The 18,931-nt window shown below is 42.4% G+C and overlaps 1 protein-coding gene across 1 annotated transcript in view; it reads right to left on the bottom strand.

Annotated features, from left to right (window-relative positions):
- The window catches only part of HS3ST3B1 (heparan sulfate-glucosamine 3-sulfotransferase 3B1), a 49,213-nt gene extending 30,724 nt beyond the window's left edge, over positions 1 to 18,489 (bottom strand). The window contains exon 1 of the mRNA XM_038372346.2: positions 17,613 to 18,489. Coding sequence (XP_038228274.1) covers positions 17,613 to 18,154 — 542 coding nt within the window. The 5' untranslated portion in view covers positions 18,155 to 18,489. The remainder of the gene's footprint in view (positions 1 to 17,612) is intronic.
- Positions 18,490 to 18,931: the final 442 nt, after the last annotated feature.

Genomic DNA, 18,931 nt, shown 5'->3' with positions numbered 1-18,931 from the left:
CCATCTAGTACAGGGTATTTTCCAGAGATCACACATACCATTTACAAGTGGTCCTCGTATGTGCCCCAGAATTCTAACGGCTTCATCATTTTAAGCTGCACAGAGGGGCATCGTGCAGGAGTTTTAAAGGAGGCTCCATGGCAAGCCAGTACAGGGGTTTGTGGTACTCATGGTGTCTGAAGAGGCCATGCAGCAGCCAGCCCTTGAGTTCATCTTACTGATTGCTCTCAGATTCAGAGGACCCAGTTCATACAACCAAGCACAGAAACCAAAAGGACTGAACTTCTAGAGCCACTGTACTTTATCCATTTCTAGCACTGACAATCACCAGGCATTCACACCTCTGTGGCAGGCATACGACAAGAACCTAGATAAAGCGATAAGCATTGCACTACAGAAACTTGAGTGTCAACCCAAACAAACGCAGGATCACCCTTTAACCATGTTAAAATGCAGTCTCCTCCTGTCAAGTCCAATTCTGCCATGCTAACTCAAGTGGAAAAATCAATGGGGACTATTTGCTGAGTAAGGTACTACTCTACACAAGTAGAGTCAGCAGAATCAGGCTTGCACAGAACTGTTCACCACCTTATCCAGCAACATCCCATGCCTGGCAGTTCACATTGCTTCTACTTTGTTTAAGTAGATCATTTTCTGCAGTGGTTTTCTTTATTAGATGGAGTTTTGTGGGAAATGGGGAGGGGGGGTTGCAGCTGAATTCAGGAGCAACTAAAGCATGGTCCTTCAAGCCATGAAAAATACTTGGTTTTGAGTTTTGCTATGAACAAGATTTTCCTGGGTTTGGGTAGAGGCAGGCAAATAAAGGTTTGAATCTTATATTTTCATTATGTAAAAGTGGCAAGATTTCTCAAACAAGCCACATAACAAATATTTGCTAGGCTCAAGTTTCATCACCAACCCAATATTTGTGCTGGGTTTCCCAAAAGGTCTGCAGGAAACTTGCCAAATCCTTCAGCAATCTCCAAATCCTAAAGACACAAAAGGGAGGGGTCTATTTTTGTTTGTTTTTTTAACCCTGAACCATCAAGTTTCTATCCCTAGGGTTTTGTTGCATACCCTTGGCTACCTAATAACCTTGGTAAGTGGGTCATGCAAAGATCAGAAACGCCTTCTCTCTATTAGCAGTATTTGGCATATGATCCCAAGTTGAGCAGTTTTGATTCCATCCAGTAGAGGGCATACTATTCAGCTCTTTACAGGTATGGGGGGGAAGAAAGAGGGGGGAAAAAAAATCACACTAAGTAGGTGGTCACAAAACAAATCAAATGAGCTAGAAAAGTTCTCCAAAACTGACAGACTTCACAGAGCTCCATTTATTGTCCAATCATGCAGTCAGCTTAATGCTGCCAGTGAAGTCTGCTGATAATCTAAGAGTTCTCAGTGTAGCAATTATAGGAGCTGGCATACAAGAATTGGGGAAAGATATGATGCCTTTACTTTTTCAAATTAGAAAATTCACAGGCTCTTAATCTGCTTTAAGACCACCTGGGCCTACTGTTTATATATAGCCTAATTATTTTGCTACCTTTATCTGTGTGACTTCAGCATTGTCTCTGGGGAGAGCTAATAGCTGTAATGTTAAAGATACAGTTTGCCAGAAGTTAGCAATGTACACCCTGGATATTTTACACACACACACACACACACACACACACACACACATTAGCAGAAAGAGGGCTCCACCTTCCACAACACAGATCCAGGCAGTACAGAGGAAAGAGAACCTGTAATTAACAAGCTTAAGGACAGACAACTAGAGGTCCCACCCCATATCAGTTTGCAGTGAGACCTGGCTTGAAATGTTAACCCGCTATTCAGTTTTATCTGAGCCTGATCCATTGCAAGCCTTGGGAGAACTTGTCAGACATCATTCCACTCTTAAACTTCCCCCTCCACCCCATTAACTGGATTCTTTCAGCCTTTCAGAAACACCAGACAGACCCGCTGCTCACTAGCTAAAAGAGCAGCAATAAATGGAAACAAAATCCGCTATCAGAATTATGTGTGACAAATTCTAACAAACTGATTGCAGGGTGGTGGGGGGGGGAAGACATTGCAATCCCCTTCCACCCACAGAAAGTGTAAAAGCCAAATCAAAAACTTTACAACACTAATGAGCTCAGCCTGCAATTCTGCCCGTCAGCAGAGCACTTAGCATTCTGGTATAGAGATCTATTATATGAAACATTCTGTTTAAGTGCATGGTTAAAATAGATTCGCTTTCTATACTAGGATCCATCCATTAATTCCAACAAAGCCAATTAATTAAAATGGACCCCAAAGATATAGCTAGCTCAAGGGTAAAATTTCTACAAGCTCCTCTGATTTAAGAGCCTAACTCCCATTTGCAAGAGCGATTTTAACCAGTTAGCTGCTGACAGTTTAGTGGCTTGAGGTAAAGTTTTCACTGGTGCCTCTATTGAGGAGTGCAAGTCATGAGAATTTGTGGAAAAATCTTATCCCAAACCACTAAACTGTCAGCAGCTAACTGATCTATGAAACCCCACCATCTAGCACATTGCAGTGCTATGGGATCAGTGTTATAAGATCTTTGGATTTGTTCAGATAATATAAAAAGGACGGACGAACAGGAGACATGCACCAATGCTGGACTGAAATTTAGTTAGGCCATTCATTCCCATTTTTAGCGCTGACTCACCACTGTTACTCTGGAGTTACACCTGGTATAGCAGCTGCAGCCCCTGAGCACATAATACTGGATTGTGTGAGTAAGTCCAGGTTAAGGCCCATTTCCAGCAATGTTTGCATATCCCGGCAATGAGGCCAGTGTCAGAGTGAGACATTCAGACTCACTGCTGCTGAGAGGAATTTGGTTACTGATTTTAACTAAGAACAGGAGTAGGCCCATTGTTTGTACAACACCACCAGCATCATTTTATAATTAGAGTTTATTTGGCAACTAGTTTCCTGGGTATAAAACATAAGATACATTTTTACAAAGACAAAATTATGTTGATGTTTAAAGGCTAGGATACTTGGTCTACTTACAGGAGAACCTCTCAATTCTTAAGTTATTGATTTGAAAATTCATGAAATGGTAAAATGAAAACATCTCTATTTGGCCTTTGCACATTTATAAACAAATATTTAATAGCCAAGTGTGGCAGTGAAGTCTATTAATAAACACTTCATTTTTTGTTAGCCATTGGCCTACCCTGCACTAAAAACACTGGAGTAATTACAGAATTACTGATGTTACTCCAGGTTTATGCCACTGTTACGGAGAGCAGAATTGGTCCAAAGTTACAAGGTATTTTAGAATGTTATGAAATACTCTGTTTAAAAATGGAATGACGTTTGTAAAAATAAGTGAATCCTAAAGATTCATACAATTTTCTCTCTTGAAAGGTTTGTTAACCTAGTCACTAATTTGCATAATCCAGTAATCCACAATTGATCTCCTGGTCACCAGTGCAAATTACTGGTTTCACTGAAGAGCTATACAAATAAAATACATTTTAATATGATTAAAACTATTATTCACCTCCCTGGAGGCAGATTGCAGTTTTGCAAAATAGTGGAGGTTATTTTTTACATAATGCAACTGGCATTGAGGGGTTGGAGGGTTTTTTTTTTTTGTTGTTGTTGTTTTTACCCTCATCATGCAATAACCATTACAAAAGCTAAGGGTTGCATATCTTTATTGCAAAGTGTATGTATATATTCATGCCCACAGAAATAGATGTGAAGGACCCAATCCTGCATTGCTTACTCTGTCAAAACTCCAATGTGACCGAGGACTTTAACCAAGTATTTTGTTATTACCATGCATCAGGTCCTGATGTCTACAGCTCCAGTATTGTCTTTTAAAAAGCGTATCCCCTCATTACAGTTATTTAAGTGTTGAAAGTATTTTTTGTAAGAGAATTTCGAGTGCAGATTCCAGTGATACTTGGTTCTGCTCATCACAGGGCCAGTTATGCAATAGTGCAGGATCAGGCCCAGCAAAAAGGATGATCAGAATTTAGTCATCCTCTCCCCTACCTTCACAAACATGCCATTCTCACTTAACTGATAGTACTCAATTGCTTGTTCTGACCAGCTAGGAATCCACACTAAAGGAGATAGAACATGCCAATTTAAACAAATAAAATTGAGTTTTCCAAAGGGAATCGTGCGCCTAAAAATCATTTACATACTTTTTGAAATCCAACGCAGCGACACTGAAGTGTTGCATTAGTAGACCAGCCAGATTAGAGCCCTGATGTTTTACGACTCATCCTTAATAGCGTAAGACTTACTTATACAAACAGTCCCACTGATTTCATTGTGAGGACTACTTGGGCAAGGGTGACCCTTGCTTTGCAAGGGCCCCATTATACTTAGTTAAGCACAATACTAAGTTAGCCACTTGTCAGTTTGGATGGAAGATTAAATTTAGGGGAGTGAAGGAGGAGGGACATTTAGTACAGTCTGGACCTTGATCCTCAGCTGATGTAAACTGGCACAGCTCCACTGACTTCAACCTGCCAGTTACGCTAAGTGAAGAGCTGGCCCTTGATAGAAGGTCTCATCCCCTACCACCTTTTTTCTTACAGAGAAAAAAAAGTGGACCTTTAGCTGGACTGGTTTGGGGGATTATTTTGGGCTCATGATTTGATGAAGTTAATGTATATAGCCATTTTGTTAGTCAAAATGAAGTAGTAAATTAGAACAGTATCAGATTTTTTTTCTTAATAGAATTGAAGGCAGCTGGAAATAAGTTTGTTTTAATTAAAGAGAGTCTGATCCCATTCAATAAACTTGAATGGGCATAAGATTAGACCCTGAATTCCATGCCTTGGGATAGACAGGGTGTTAAAGAGACAGTATCAAAAGACCACACATTTTTGCCTGAAGTTTCTTTTGCTGTTATTACTACAAGAAACATTTAAGCCCCCAATCCTGCAAATATGCATACTTGTGCTTAACGTTACCCTTGTAAACTACTCCCACAGACTCCAACATGGCTACTCATGTGTAAAGTCAAGCATGTGCATATGCGCTTTCAGGGATCAGGGCCCAAAATCCTTGGGCCTGAGAGACTCAAGAAAATTACACTTCCTCCCCTCCCCCGCCGCTGGCATTTATGTTGAGCATTTGACAGCAGTAGGTAGGATCGGTTTCACTCTAGTCCATTTCCCTTCTTAGCGTGGGTCTTTTCCACCAGTTGCAGAGGAGTGAAGAGCACATTTAAAAAGAAATAATTTGTAAAATCAGCAAGTGGCTGAGGAATCTGGGCCAAGTGCAGTACCCAACATTAGTTATTCGAACTGAACTAGATTTCAGGCTGATTTACGGATAATCCAGGATACCATTGTGCACCAAAGGTGGTAGGAATTCTGTTTTCTCTTACAGCTTTTCCTTACTGTCTCTAGACAGCCACCCTTGAGGCCTGGGGACTGGGTGTTCTTGGGGGAAGGATTCTGGTTTAGACATTGTTGCCTCCACTGGTCGATCAGAACCCAAGTTTACTGACTTCAAAGCAGGTGGCAAGATGCATCATTTTGGGGCAGGCATTTGCCTGGGGAAATTCTTCTAGTGGTAGCACAAGGATCGAGGAGGGTACTGTTTGACTGATCAACTTTAATTTGTTGCTTGTTTTTAATGTTCCATGTCATGGTAATGGGTGCCGGACAGTCAAAATATTGTCACTTGCAACAAAAATTGAGATGGGAACCTGCTTAAAACATGTTTTGCCCAGCATTGAAGATTTCTTCCCTCCCCGTTTATGCTGTGGTTAACAACCATGCTCTATACAGCTGATCTGCTTCAAGTCATGCACTATGGATATAAAGGGAATTTTCATAAGATATTCATTACTCCTGTGCAGTGTGCCCCAGTCAAATCTTCTTCCTCGTGTTTAATATTTAGTTTATCTAGTGACCAATATTGCAGTCTATTGAGTACTGCTAGTCATGTGAATCAAATTGCATGATCAGATCCTTAGGTGAAGTTAAAAAAAAAATCCCATTTAGATTGGAATACCCTGCTTGGGGGGGAGGGGGGAGAAGAGGGGAAAAAAGCAGATTTTGCTATCACTGGTGTCTTGATATTGTTTGCAAGCTTTTTTTTAAAAAAAAAAAATGTAATGTTACACGTAACACTTCACAGCCCAATTCGGTTTCTTAGTGAGGTTGCAAGTTTAAACTAAATCATTACAAGTAAAGAGATGTGAAAATTGTTGGGAGCATGAATGAGAGCAGATAAGTAAACTTCTCTGCACTTTAGATCTCTGGGACTATTTCGAATGTAACATTATTGTGCCCGAAAGTTTAATATACAATCACACAGGCATCACTCCAGTCACTCCTCAAACATCACATGGTGACAACAGGTAGCAACTGATAGCTTCCTGACCTTCTCATTAAACTGCTGAAATAACGTGACCTGGTATTTGTTGTTCTTTGAAGCCCATTTGTCCACTGTCCAACACAGATCTGGCCTATTAATTATCCCCCAACCCACTGATTACTGGTATTCACACCAATGCAAGAAGGGAGTGTTCACATTGAAAGATGACTATACTTTGTTCTTACTACAAGGAGCCCAAGGTCTATGCGGTTATTCCATCCTAAGTCAAACAAACAATTAAAGCCTGTTCTTGCTAAGTACTCAACATCCTCAGTTTTGTTTTTTTGACTATGACGGTACTCAGCACTTTGCAGGGTAGGAAATAAAGAACCATTTTGGCAGTATGACACATCCAGAAATAAAAGTTTGGCACCTACATTTTTCAAATGACATAGCCTTCTACCTCCCAGAAAGCAGCTGAAGATATTCAGCTGCATAAGTTAAAGAGTTCACCTTGTCCACTTTAATAAAAGATACTAAGCACCAGGGATTTTCTTCCAATTATTTTGATACCAATCACTAGCATAATGTTCCATGACATGCCACAGAGTATCGCACTAATCAGATTAGCCAGGCAGATCCACCACCCAAATAAGCCTCACACCCACCCCCAAATGCATGGTCAACTTTGAAAAAGTTCAACAACTCAACAGGTGAGGCTATGAAACCTGATCATAGCAGACAATGTAGCTCCTCTCGGCGTCGTGCTGGGAAGAACTCATCACGTGCGTCATATCAGGCGATGTGCTTGAAACAGAGTAGCGCACTGAAAGCCCAGCAACACGAATAATCTTTGCCATCTGTTTGAACAACTCAACCCTCCTCAGATCTAAAGGAATGATCCCATGAAACACAAGGGCCTTGCTGACTGATCATAGCAGTCCACCCCTCCTTTCTGGGGCCATTTTCTTCATAACTCCACACAGTCACTAAGACAATGTCATTTGGGTCTGTCAGGATCTGACTGGAGGCAATAAGTGCCTTGGAGAGCATTTTTTTTTGTTTTGTTTAAAAAAAAAAAAAGACACAAAAGCAGTGATAGCCCCATTTTAAATCCTATTGGACTCTTGCCTGCAAACATTAATGAGTGGGTGGGAAAAAATCCCCCTTGACAAATGATTTGGGGGCGGGGGTACTGGTTTAAACCAGTACAAGGCAAGCTCAATAATAGCGTGATCTCTTTTTGAAAGAAAGAGAGCAAAGATCCCAAAGGGATCAAAAATGTTAAAGAGAAGCCATCCAAAAATGGAAGAACAAACAAAAAGCCTTATTTAAAAATAAGTTGTAGCTTTCGTTCCAGTTAAGTGCAACTCAACGACATTTGCTAGAGAAGCCTGCCTTCTTTGTACAGATGCTATGATTCATATGCATGAAGTTTTTTAATCAAAGGAATCCCAGTCCAGTCCAGGTCGCTGTGAAGTTTATTGTAAGAGACCCCTTTGCATCCTTAAAAGCAACATCTTGCAAGGTTTGAGTGCCCTTGGAAGATGCTGTCAGAGGTAGTGGAGGGCACTCAGCACCTGGCTGCATTGGATCCTTGTTGCTTTATCAATAGTTTGCACAGATCTGCTGCAAGAGGCGTTGGAACCACACTTGTTACCACTGCAAAGCAGGAATTTATAGTGCTGCAGCGATCATGAGTGAAATCCCAGCCTCAGTGATGTCAATGAAAGTTTGCTGTTAACTTCATTGGAGCCAGGGTTTTACCCCATATCATTATGAAACCACTTGACTCAGACTAATTATCCCCCTACCCTCTTTCTAGAGCTGAGAGAGTACTAGGGGGCACTATGGGACAATTTGCTCATTATGGCAATTGTGACGTTCCTATGGTAAGGAAGTTCACGGCTCACCAAGTCTCTGCAGAGTCACCGTGAAGCAGCACCCAACACAATGGGGCCTGGATCCTTGAGATTCCTTAAGTGTCAAGTAATCTAAGAAGATTTGCATAAATGCACTTATTACCATGCTTGAAATAGAGAAACTACATGTAACCAGACATGCCCACGAGCCTGAACCTGCAGCCACAACTCACTAAAGTCAAAGATTAGGGACTCAGCACTTGCAGGAGGATCAAGCCCTAAAATTTGGCTTTCCAAGGCAAGGATTCCATCAGTGTTTTGTCTAGAGCACTGTACATTATGGTGCTATTATTTAGATTACAGCACTAGGGCACTTTACACACACACACACACACACACACACACACAGCGCCTACAATCTGGTAGTTTAAATAAAAATTCAGTGGGGGAACTAGGGATATTCAGCACATCGCAAGAGGTGCTTGGCACTGCAGCAAACTGGCTCTACAGCAGATGGAAAAGTTGTTAAATATATATAATAATCCAGCAAGCAATATAGGTTCAGTTATACTTATTGTGAGACAGACTTAAGTTCTTAGTACTATTTAAGAGTATCATTATTGCTGCGCTAAATAAAAAGAGGGAATCCAGTGATAAAAATACAGAGAAAATAGTTTCAAAATATCATGGAATTGATATTCTAGGCTTGCAAGAAGTGAGTTTTCTGGCAGTCCTGTAAGACAGCAATTGCATTATATGCCAGACCACAAGAAGCTATTCCCTTGCCTCTCCCCACCACAAATGCACAAGGTTGTTAATGCTGCACACTTCAATTTAAGACAATTGCAAAGAGGAAGCTTATTAAATATCAAAAATTCAATACACTACTTATAATTAGTTTGCAGTAATGGCTGGATCTTATTTCTTTTCTGTCATGGTAAATATTCTCATTTGAAGCAGCCAACATGCTGCATTAATTACCAGAAAAAAATGCAACATGCTTACAAAATGTGTTTCCATTGGATCTCCAGCTATCTATCTCACTATTGAAAATCCATTCAATTTTTCCCCTCTTATCACTTTGCTGCTTCAGGGACTCCATTTCCCAACAACATCTGATTTTGCTTTATTTTTGCAGCAGAAGAAAATCATGTTTTGTTTCACTTCAACAACCCCTTTACCTTGTAAACAATTAAGCAGAAGAAAAACAAAAACCACCATTGCCTCTCTTTCACAAGCCAATATCCTTTATAATTTATAAAGGAACAGTTCAGACAAAAAAAGAACACTATTAGTCACAAATACCTTTCCAGAAAGGAAACTTATCTAGATAAGCAAGTTCTATTGAAAGTTCTGCCTTGCAGGAGTCAAACTTTTTAAAAAGTTTTTTTTTTTTTTAAAGTCGTCTCTCAACTAAAACTAAGTACCAACTCCTCAAAGATCTACCACCACCTCGGGGTTAAATATTCCCATTAACATATTGCTAGGATGAAATGTACCAAAAGAAGATCTAAAGTTTTAAAACTGGACAGTCTGATTTGTACAAGGAAGACTCAATCCTGCAAACACTTATGCATACGAGTAATTTTACGAATGCAAGAGGCCCCATTGACTTCAGTGGGAATACTTGTGAATAGTTTTAAATGTTCGTAGAGTCAGAATGGGGGGTAATATGCATATAGCTGAACAATGAGCAATTTATAGCAGTTTATATTTTCTGGTTATGTGAATGACAAAATAAGAAATTTTATTATTCAGCTACAGCTCTTTATCCTTTCTGACATCAATTTAAATTTAAAACATGAGGAGATTATGGAAATATGCAGGACCTTGAAACATGCTGAGGCTCAGTTAAATTGCTGGGAGTTTCGAGACAATCTTATTTCTGATTCATATGGTCAAACTACTTTAGCTTATTTGGATCAGAGTTAGAAATTTGCAAAAAGTTATTTTTTAATGAAAAAGAATGATGTGCTGTCAGACTTTTAGTTTGTGACATTTATAAACTGTGAAGCTGTTTGGCAATTGAAATGTTCATTTTCCAATTGCAATATTCATTTTTAACTGCTAAACTTAGGCCCCAATCCTGCAAACACTTAGGCATATGAATAACTTTCAGGTATAATTTGCAAATGCACCTAGTGATTTAGAAGCTTAAATCACTTTTAAAAAGTGGCTCTTAAATTCCCAATCTCAAGCCATTTTGGTGACAAAGTTTTACGCTTCGTCACATGCCGTTGAAATCAATGGGTCCACTTGCGTAAGCAAAGTTACAAAAGTACATAAGTGTTTACAAGGCAAGGGGCTAGAGTTCCAACCGAAGCTATTAAAAGAATTTCTATTCCAATGAATCACTTCAGAATGAATGTGAATAAATTGAAGACTGGCATTTCCAAAGGTAAAGCAAAAATATTTCTTTTAAATATTGACAGTCTCCCAACTCACTGCATCTGGGATAACATTTATGATTAAATTACTTTTAGTTATTTCCCCCCCTTCACTTGTAAAAGATTAATCAACCATTTTATGGTCTAATTTAGATGCCTAATTAAAAACAGAGTTCAACACCTTCAGCACCATTTTTGCTAATAAATCTTGACAGCTCTTCTGCTTTGTAACATTCAGGTTCTCATTTCAGAATACTGCATTATAAATGCAGTTTGCTTTTTTATTTTACCATAACTGCTGTAGGGTTGGCAGTACACTGTTGAAGTCCCAGAATTGATAGCAAGCGATTTCAAAGAGATTTCCGTTTAGCTAGATTGTATCTACTCCTCTCAGTAACCAATGCAGCACACATTGTGACCTTATTTTATGTTTTGCTAACAGAAGTTGGAGGGCGGGAGTCGTCTCTCCCTCAAAGTGCATTAAAATTAAAATTTGGAGAGCTTGAAATCTTCACAGCTGCTATCTAAACTCACAGGGTTTCAAATTTAACTCCGTTTAGAGTTCCATTTTTAGTATTCCTTTACACTAAAAAAAGTGTGTGTTTCTTTTAAATGTCAGTATTTTGTTAATCTTGATTTAACAATTTGAAATATTCATACCAATCTTCACCATGCTCCTACAGGCGGCTTATGCACATGCTTAATGCTATGCAACAGTAGTTCAATTGGCTCCAAAAGAGACTACTCACATGTGCAAAGTTAAGCAGATGCTTGCAGGACTATGGTTTTTATAAAGCCTGGGTTACTGCTCTCTAAGGTCCCAATCCATTAAACCCTATGAGTAGTCCCATTGACTGCTTGTGAGTAAGCTATTTGTGTGTTTTCAGGATCAGGCCCTAGAACTGTAGATTTTAGAATTGAATAGCTCCTACCCCCAACCATGCAATTCCAACCCCACTGCCACTGAAGACTGTTCATAAATGTACTATTGCTCTGAAACGCCACCCACATAACACTGAACCTGGTATCTAACCAGTTTTATCCCCATTAATTCATTACACTGGAGTTGCACTAATTATCTTCATTCTGGTTCCCAAAATGACTAATCTGAGCAATTTATCAGTGGTGAAACTGATCGTGTGTGTGTGAGAGACACTATCCTAGTATGTACTACTTAATGCAAAAGTTACAAAATTAATTCTCTCCTAATTCATACAGATCTAACCACCACCAAACAACAAGAAGTTCCAGTCACAGGGCACACAGCATAGCCTGGAGTGATACCACTATATTTTTAGTATGGTCAAAAGAAAGATCTCATTCTGCTAACATTTTCACGCTATGTGGTCTTGTTTCAATAGCAGAAGAGAATTTAATCCTAAATATGTCAAAGCAACACAAAATCTTGAAAGTTAAGTGGAGAAAAAAAAATGCATCCGATGAAGTGAGCTGTAGCTCACGAAAGCTTATGCTCAAATAAATTTGTTAGTCTCTAAGGTGCCACAAGTACTCCTTTTCTTTTTGCGAATACAGACTAACACGGCTGCTACTCTGAAACCAAAAAAAAAAGTGCTCACGAACTGAGCAGTATATATGGTTTTGTATAAAATATTTCAGTTTTAAGTTTACTATTAAAACCTCAATTTAGAATTGACCTGTGGATATAATTTTAGCTTGTTAACATCAATAGAGGAAAACAAGCTAAAATTATTTGCACAATAGATTAATAACACATCTAATAAGGGAAAATATTTATTTGACAAAATATCTAGTGTTCAAACAAACACTTTTTGGCATCGGAGTTTAAATAACTATTAAGTTGCAAACATGTTGTATACTGATTTTTGGGGGGGTGGACAGGGGAAAGAGAATCATTCAAAACAAGAGCTTTTAATTAGTATTTCCACCTCATCTTCAAAAGCATGTAAACTCTGAGGAAGTGATCTGTGACAGTACGAGTGAATAAACTAAGTAAAGTCTGAAGCACTCTAGTCCTAGTCTAAAGCAAACTTGATTACGGGGGCAGATGACTGTTTCGTTTCTTTTCTCACAGCAGTCCTGAATCATCATAGCAAACAGAAGGGGGGAGGGATGGGGGAAAAAAATCACCCAATCAAAATCTTTAATGAGCTTTGTCACCCACAAATCTCTTGTTTAGGTTAATGGTGCCTTGTTATGCCAAGTGGAACTACAATTAAATTCTGATGCTTAATGCAAATCTCCTCCTCTGCTTTGCCACTGTAGCTCTTGGGATTATCAACCTATAAAATCATTACCTACTTAACAGGTTGTGAACAGTGCAGTTTGTGCAGAAGAGATACTCTGCAGCATTACAGCCCCTCAAATCTACCTTATACAAGTTAGGCAATAACTTCTTTTTGACTATCCCAAACAGACAACATGGACCATATGGTATATATAGTCTAAACCTTGATCTAGGGTAACAAATGCCTCTTCCATTCCCTCCCATTTTAATAATGTTATAAGCAGAGCACCACCACTGTTTGTGTGATGTATAAATACACGTCATCCTTATTTATGGGCTAGGTTGTTGCATTATTTTTCCATAATCCCTGCAATAATTTAAATTACCACTACTTTCAAGCAAGATGGGGATTCAGGAGTGCATTAATAATGGAGTTAAAAAGACAAAATATTTTCATCTATTTTTTAATCCTATTGGGGGGATTGGGGGTGGGGGGGAATAGACCCTAGTTTAGAATTTACAGTTCAAACACATACACTGAAATTTAAACCAAATTAAAATAAACGTTAACTCCCAAGTTTGAATAAAGTTTTGGATGAATTAGGTTGATCGGTTTAGATCACTGATCAGACTTCACACCCAGAGCGGACTGCAGGAGGAGCAGAGAAATGAAGGTGCATGACAGAGCACGGGGTGGGAGAGAACCCACCCATTTTTATAGGAGTTTACATTTTGCCAGGCACTCATCTTGCCCTGATTGCAGTAGGATCCTAATGCTGCTCTTTCAGCAGAGACTAGTGTAGAAGTTAATGTTTGTCACCCTAACAGTTTTGCTCATTACATTTTGTGTTTAGTTTGGGGAGAATATTAAAAAAAAAAAAAAAAAAACACACCCAAAACCTGTTTTGACTCCCTTAATGAATCTTCCTTGAAAGCAAGAATAGTGCTAAGATTACCAATCTCCTCTTAGGCTCTGCTAATGAACTGCTGAATAAATAATAAAAACAAAAAAACTTGACACATTGGCGCTTTGAATTTTGTTGTTGGAAGATCTTGGGGGGGAAAAAAAAAAAAAAGGGATTCCACCTTTATCACCACCACCCCTCTAAGAGAGTCCTTAGCACATACCTGAAGTGACTAATAGACTTTGAATGGGCCAGATCCCATATAGTCTTAACACAGAACTCCCATTAACTTCAGTGTCTGCTTTGAATTTCAGGACTGAGTTAAAAGATTTGACTTCTGTACCATGTCCCTGAATTAAAGAGGGAAAGATTGAACAAAAAAGAGTAATAGCTAGTTTGGTTTCTGTTTTATTGCAATAAAATAAAGTATTTCCTTTTGCTGGACTCCACCACCTCTGAAATCAACAAGTACCCAATCACTTTAAAAATCAGCAAAGAATTAAATATACACAGTACTAACAGGGTTTTGTAACTAACATCCCTAACGAACACTGTGGGTGCTACTGGATTTTTCACTTGGTTTACAGTTCATTTTTTTCCCCCTTTCCCACCAAATGTTTTCCAGATGACACAGATTATACCTTCACCTTTCTTTGGGGATTAAATTAATTACTCCAATTCAAATGGAAACATTCCTTTATTTAATAGAATCACTGTTCTGGAGTTAGAACATTATATGCCTGAATATGTTTTCAAAGGCTAACCAGATTTAAAATAAAATAAAAATAATAATAATAATAATAATATCTTTCTTGAAGAAAAAAGTGAACCTACAGCTACAAAGCAGTCAAGTGTGACGTTCATAATTTACATTATTTACTGCAAGACAATCAAATCTGACTATTGTAGAATTAGACAACTGATTTTGTTTAAAATACACCCAGGCTTCTTTATATATAAAAATCGTAGATGTATATATTTAATGACATGATTGTGTGACTGTCTATAGACATGATATAGATCTACTAAATAGGCTTGCACACTCATGCTTTACTATGTGCATTTTAATCTATAGCTATTTATTGATCCCTTCCCATCAACTTGAAGTCGGGTCTAGTTCTCAGTTCATCAGATGCCATTGTCTCCTAGGATTTAGAGTTACCTTAAAAGACTGAGATTTATTTGAGCATAAGCTCTCCTGGGTAAAAACCCCACTCCAGATGCATCTGAAGTGGGGGGTTTTACCCACGAAAGCTTATGCTCAAATAAGTCTGTTAGTCTTTAAACTGCCCCCCCCCCGAGTCCTTGTTGTTTTTATGGATACAGACTAACACGGCTACTGCCGACATTGGGATTTAGAGGAAATTATTCGCTTTCCATTTGCCAAAAAGCGCTACAAACTGGGTTTGCAGGAATTGTGCTCACAGTTTAGCGAAAAGGGAACCAGGCAGATGAAGGCTGCAGGTGAACAGCCTCCCCCTTCCCCCTGAAGTTGGGCTAATTTTTCCCCCCTGGATTTTCTATACAGATCCGTCACCTGCCGCTCAGTCCTCACCAGCGCCTCGAGTTTACAGGGTTTTGCTGTTCTGTCCCCCCGCCCCAAACCCCTCCGTACTACAGCTGCAGGGCAAAGCAAGGCACCTCGCAGCCTGGGACATGGTGCACTAACTGTCTTTCATCATCCAGCAAACTTCCAGACATTTGTAACTCTTCAGAATACAGAAATAATTAGGGGAGGGAAAAGAGGACAATCAAATCACTTCAGTCTCCCGGGAGCTGCATTTTCTCTCCGCAGTCCCTCCCTTACACACACACACAAAATTTTGTCCTTTTGGGGGATTTTATTTTTTCAGCTCGTATTTGTTCTGAAGACAGGACTTTTTACAACCCCGCTGCCAACACAGTTTTAAACAAAATTCAAACAAGCAAGAGACATCACGCTGGTAAGCGAGACAGCCAAAACAAACCCGTATTTGGGCACCACAAGGCAAGCGGGGAGAAAGAAGAAGAAAGCGTTAATACGAGACTGTTACTCTTCCATTGCTCTTCAGCTGGGCTGAGCCCAGACAAGTTGGACCGCAGAAGTTAAGGGAACGCGGTGCAAAGAAAAAAAAAAAACAAAAAAGAGACAAGAAGCAGTAACAATATTTCAGGAACTCTATCGATGGGATTATTTCTTTCCAAATCCCTCAAACAAATCGGGCCCAGATTATCCAACAGTGCGGGGGCAAATCTAGTTGAAACTACTAATTTACTGCAAACGGGAGTTTGCACCCCAGAAACTTGAAACACCGGCTCACTAGAACACAAAAATCATAACACTGGAGCAACTGAGATCAGTCTCAATCCAGGGAGATTTTACAGTTAACGCTTTTCTGGCATTTAAAAGAACAAAAAGGATCCCGTGCATCTGAAGTATTTTCCCCTCTAAACTTTTCATGGTCAAAATTTTAAGGCAAAAAAAAAAAAAAGGGGGGGGGGGTGTATTATTATTTTGTTGTATCGATAAAAGCCAAACAACGGGTCTTGCGAACGCTCAAAGAAATTTGGTTTGGTTCGGTTCGCATTGATGCGGAACGGTACCGGAGTTTTGGATCGATTCCCTTTTGCAAAAAAGGAGCCGAGAAGGGTCTGATGCGCTGGAAGAGATGCTGCAGTGTCCCTTTCTTCCCAACAGAGATCACTACATCCCTGCTCCACGCTAAAGCTGCCTCCTCGCAGCGACCAAACCCCGGCTGGCCAAAACAAACGACGGGCGCCAAAAATACATGCGAGGAATTAAAGTCAGGGGCACGTTTATATGGATACTGGCAAATGCGGAACCTGAAAAAGCCGCTATGGTGAAATGGTACACGATGGGAAGGGGCACCTGCATTGCCCCCTCGGTCACAACAGTAAATAACTGTTTCCATCTTCTACATTATGGGGACTTTCCCACCGGCCTTTTTAATCACCAGCTGAGCTGCCTTCAGCAAACGGAACCGGGACACAACGCTTGACTTTTTGTTAGTCAACAGCCTGACCAAGATCATCAATCGTAACCATTCGGGGTAATCTTACCCATTATGGGCCGATCCTAGCTCAGTGGCCCAGATGGCTATTGCCTGACATAGCAGCAGAATCTATGCGCCCGATCCTCCCATAAACCAGATGCCCCCCGATTTCTTCGCCGATTTGTCAGAAACAAGGAACGGAGCTAACCAAAGTGCTTCCCCTCTGGGGCATTCCCCTGGTGTAGCTCGCCGCCTTATGTGAGGCTAGCAGAAAGTAGCTGAATGGTTCTCCAGGATTCAAATTTAATGGGAGGGAGAAGCCACTATTTTTTGCAATTTCTATATCTCGCTACGAGAGAAACAATCCCACCCTCCGCCCCCTCCGATAGCAGAGCAGTAAAACCACGGCAGAGCCAACTAGAGAAGAAAAATAAACTTCCTACATTCTTTTTTCCTGGAGTCTCTCCGGTAATGGGAATCCTCAGGGGATATATCGATTTTTTTTTTTAAAAGCCGAGCTCCCTATCCATTTCCACAGAGGGCAGTTTACAGGAAATCTTGTCCGGCTGGAGAAGTTAGAAAGGGGAAAATACACACTGGGTGTGTCTAGCGTGGGCCAGGGCAAAAGCCAATCCGGAGCTGCACCTCATTTAGACCTTTTCCCGCTGCAAAAAGCGAAGTTAGGGAAAGCTCCGGGAGCAGCATCTCTTGTATGTTCAGAGTGGGGGAGGAGGGGGATGACTCCTGCTGCTGATCTGAGGCTATAGATTATGGATCTGTATAAAAGGTGCAAGTGGAAACCCCCGCTCCCCCACCCCTGGAGGGGGAAATGAAGCAGAAATGGCCCGGAGGGTGAGGAAGTTGATTTATGGGTTTGGTCCAAGTGACCCCGCAGGGGTTAAGTTTCAATCACGCACACGCATCGGGAGGGGGCAAGGGGGTACCTGTACCAGGCGAAGCCCCGCTCGTAGTTGCGGTCGAAGAAGTGGGGCTCGGCTCCCACGGCCCGGATGTCGGGGTGCACCCGCAGGAACTCCAGCAGCGCCCGCGTGCCGCCCTTCTTCACCCCGATGATGATGGCCTGCGGCAGCCGCTTGGTGCCGGAGCCGTTGAAGAAGCTGGAGATGGGGCTGGTGGGGTCGGGGGCCGCGCTCTGCTCCTCCCGCAGCTCCGAGGGGGAAGCCGCAGCGGGACCCGCCAGCCCCTGGGCTCCCCCGGAAGGCGCCCGGCGCAGCAGCTTGGACAGCACCCGGAGCCCCTCTCCGCGCGCTCCAGCGGTGGCGGCCGCCTCCCCAGCCCCGGCAGCGGGCCTCCCCTTGAGGCCGGGCACGGAGGCGCAGGAGCCGGCGCAGGAGTAGAACATGTAGAGCCAGAGGACGAGCATGATGCAGAGCAGCAGGAGTTTGCGTCTCACCGGGAGGAGCGGCGGCGGCGGCGGCGGCGGGGCGCTGGGCGCATCGGGGCAGCAGATCAGGCGCTGTCCCATATGCCCGCCTGCGCGCCGGGCAGCATGGCTCAGCGCACGGGCACCGCCGCGGGGGTGGCTCCCGGGCCCCGCCAGTCGAGCCCCTCCGCCCAGCCGCTCAGGAGCCGCGCTGGGCAGCGCATAGGCGGGCTGCGCTCCCCGAGAGAGGCTAGCGCGGGGAGGCTCGGGGTGCCATGCTGCGCTCCCCGGGGCGCACGGCCAGGGCCCCAGGGCAAGTCACTCAGCGGGCTCCGCGCGGCGCGCCCAGCATCGCGGCCGCTCCCCGGGAGCGTGCAGGCAGCCGGCCCCTCGCAGAGCCTCCCGCGGACTGCCCGAGCGCCGGCCTCCAGCGGGCAGCCCCTCAGCCGGGCGAGCAGGGGTGGGAAGCGGTCGCCCGTGATAGGCAGCCCCGGTGGCCTATCAGAGCCCGGCTCCCTATGTTAATTAGCCCCATTTGTTGATAGCAAGGCAGCCAACGGGAATGCAGGCTGCTCCGGGGGGGGCGGGGCGCCGGGGGGGGGGGCGGCTGGAGGTGATTAGCGATTCTAATTGGCTAATGAGCCGTTCAAGGGGCGGGGGCGGCTGTGGAGTCAAGGCTCTTTGGGGGGTGTGGGGGGGGGGGAGGAAGGAAAGCGACTGGGAGGATGGATTAGCAACCCCCTGCCCCTGCTCGGTGCTCCTCCGCGCTCAGCCACGCAGCCAGAGAGCCTGGGCTGCGCTGAGACAGCCCCGTTACCCGCCCAGATGTGCCGCGAGCCGCAGCCAGATGTTGCGAGCGCGCGCACACGAGGAGGTTAT

The sequence above is a fragment of the Dermochelys coriacea genome, chromosome 14, assembly GCF_009764565.3.
Source record: "Dermochelys coriacea isolate rDerCor1 chromosome 14, rDerCor1.pri.v4, whole genome shotgun sequence".
Taxonomy (NCBI): domain Eukaryota; kingdom Metazoa; phylum Chordata; order Testudines; family Dermochelyidae; genus Dermochelys; species Dermochelys coriacea.
Note: the sequence above shows the minus strand (reverse complement) of the source record. Positions and strands in the feature narration are given on the sequence as shown.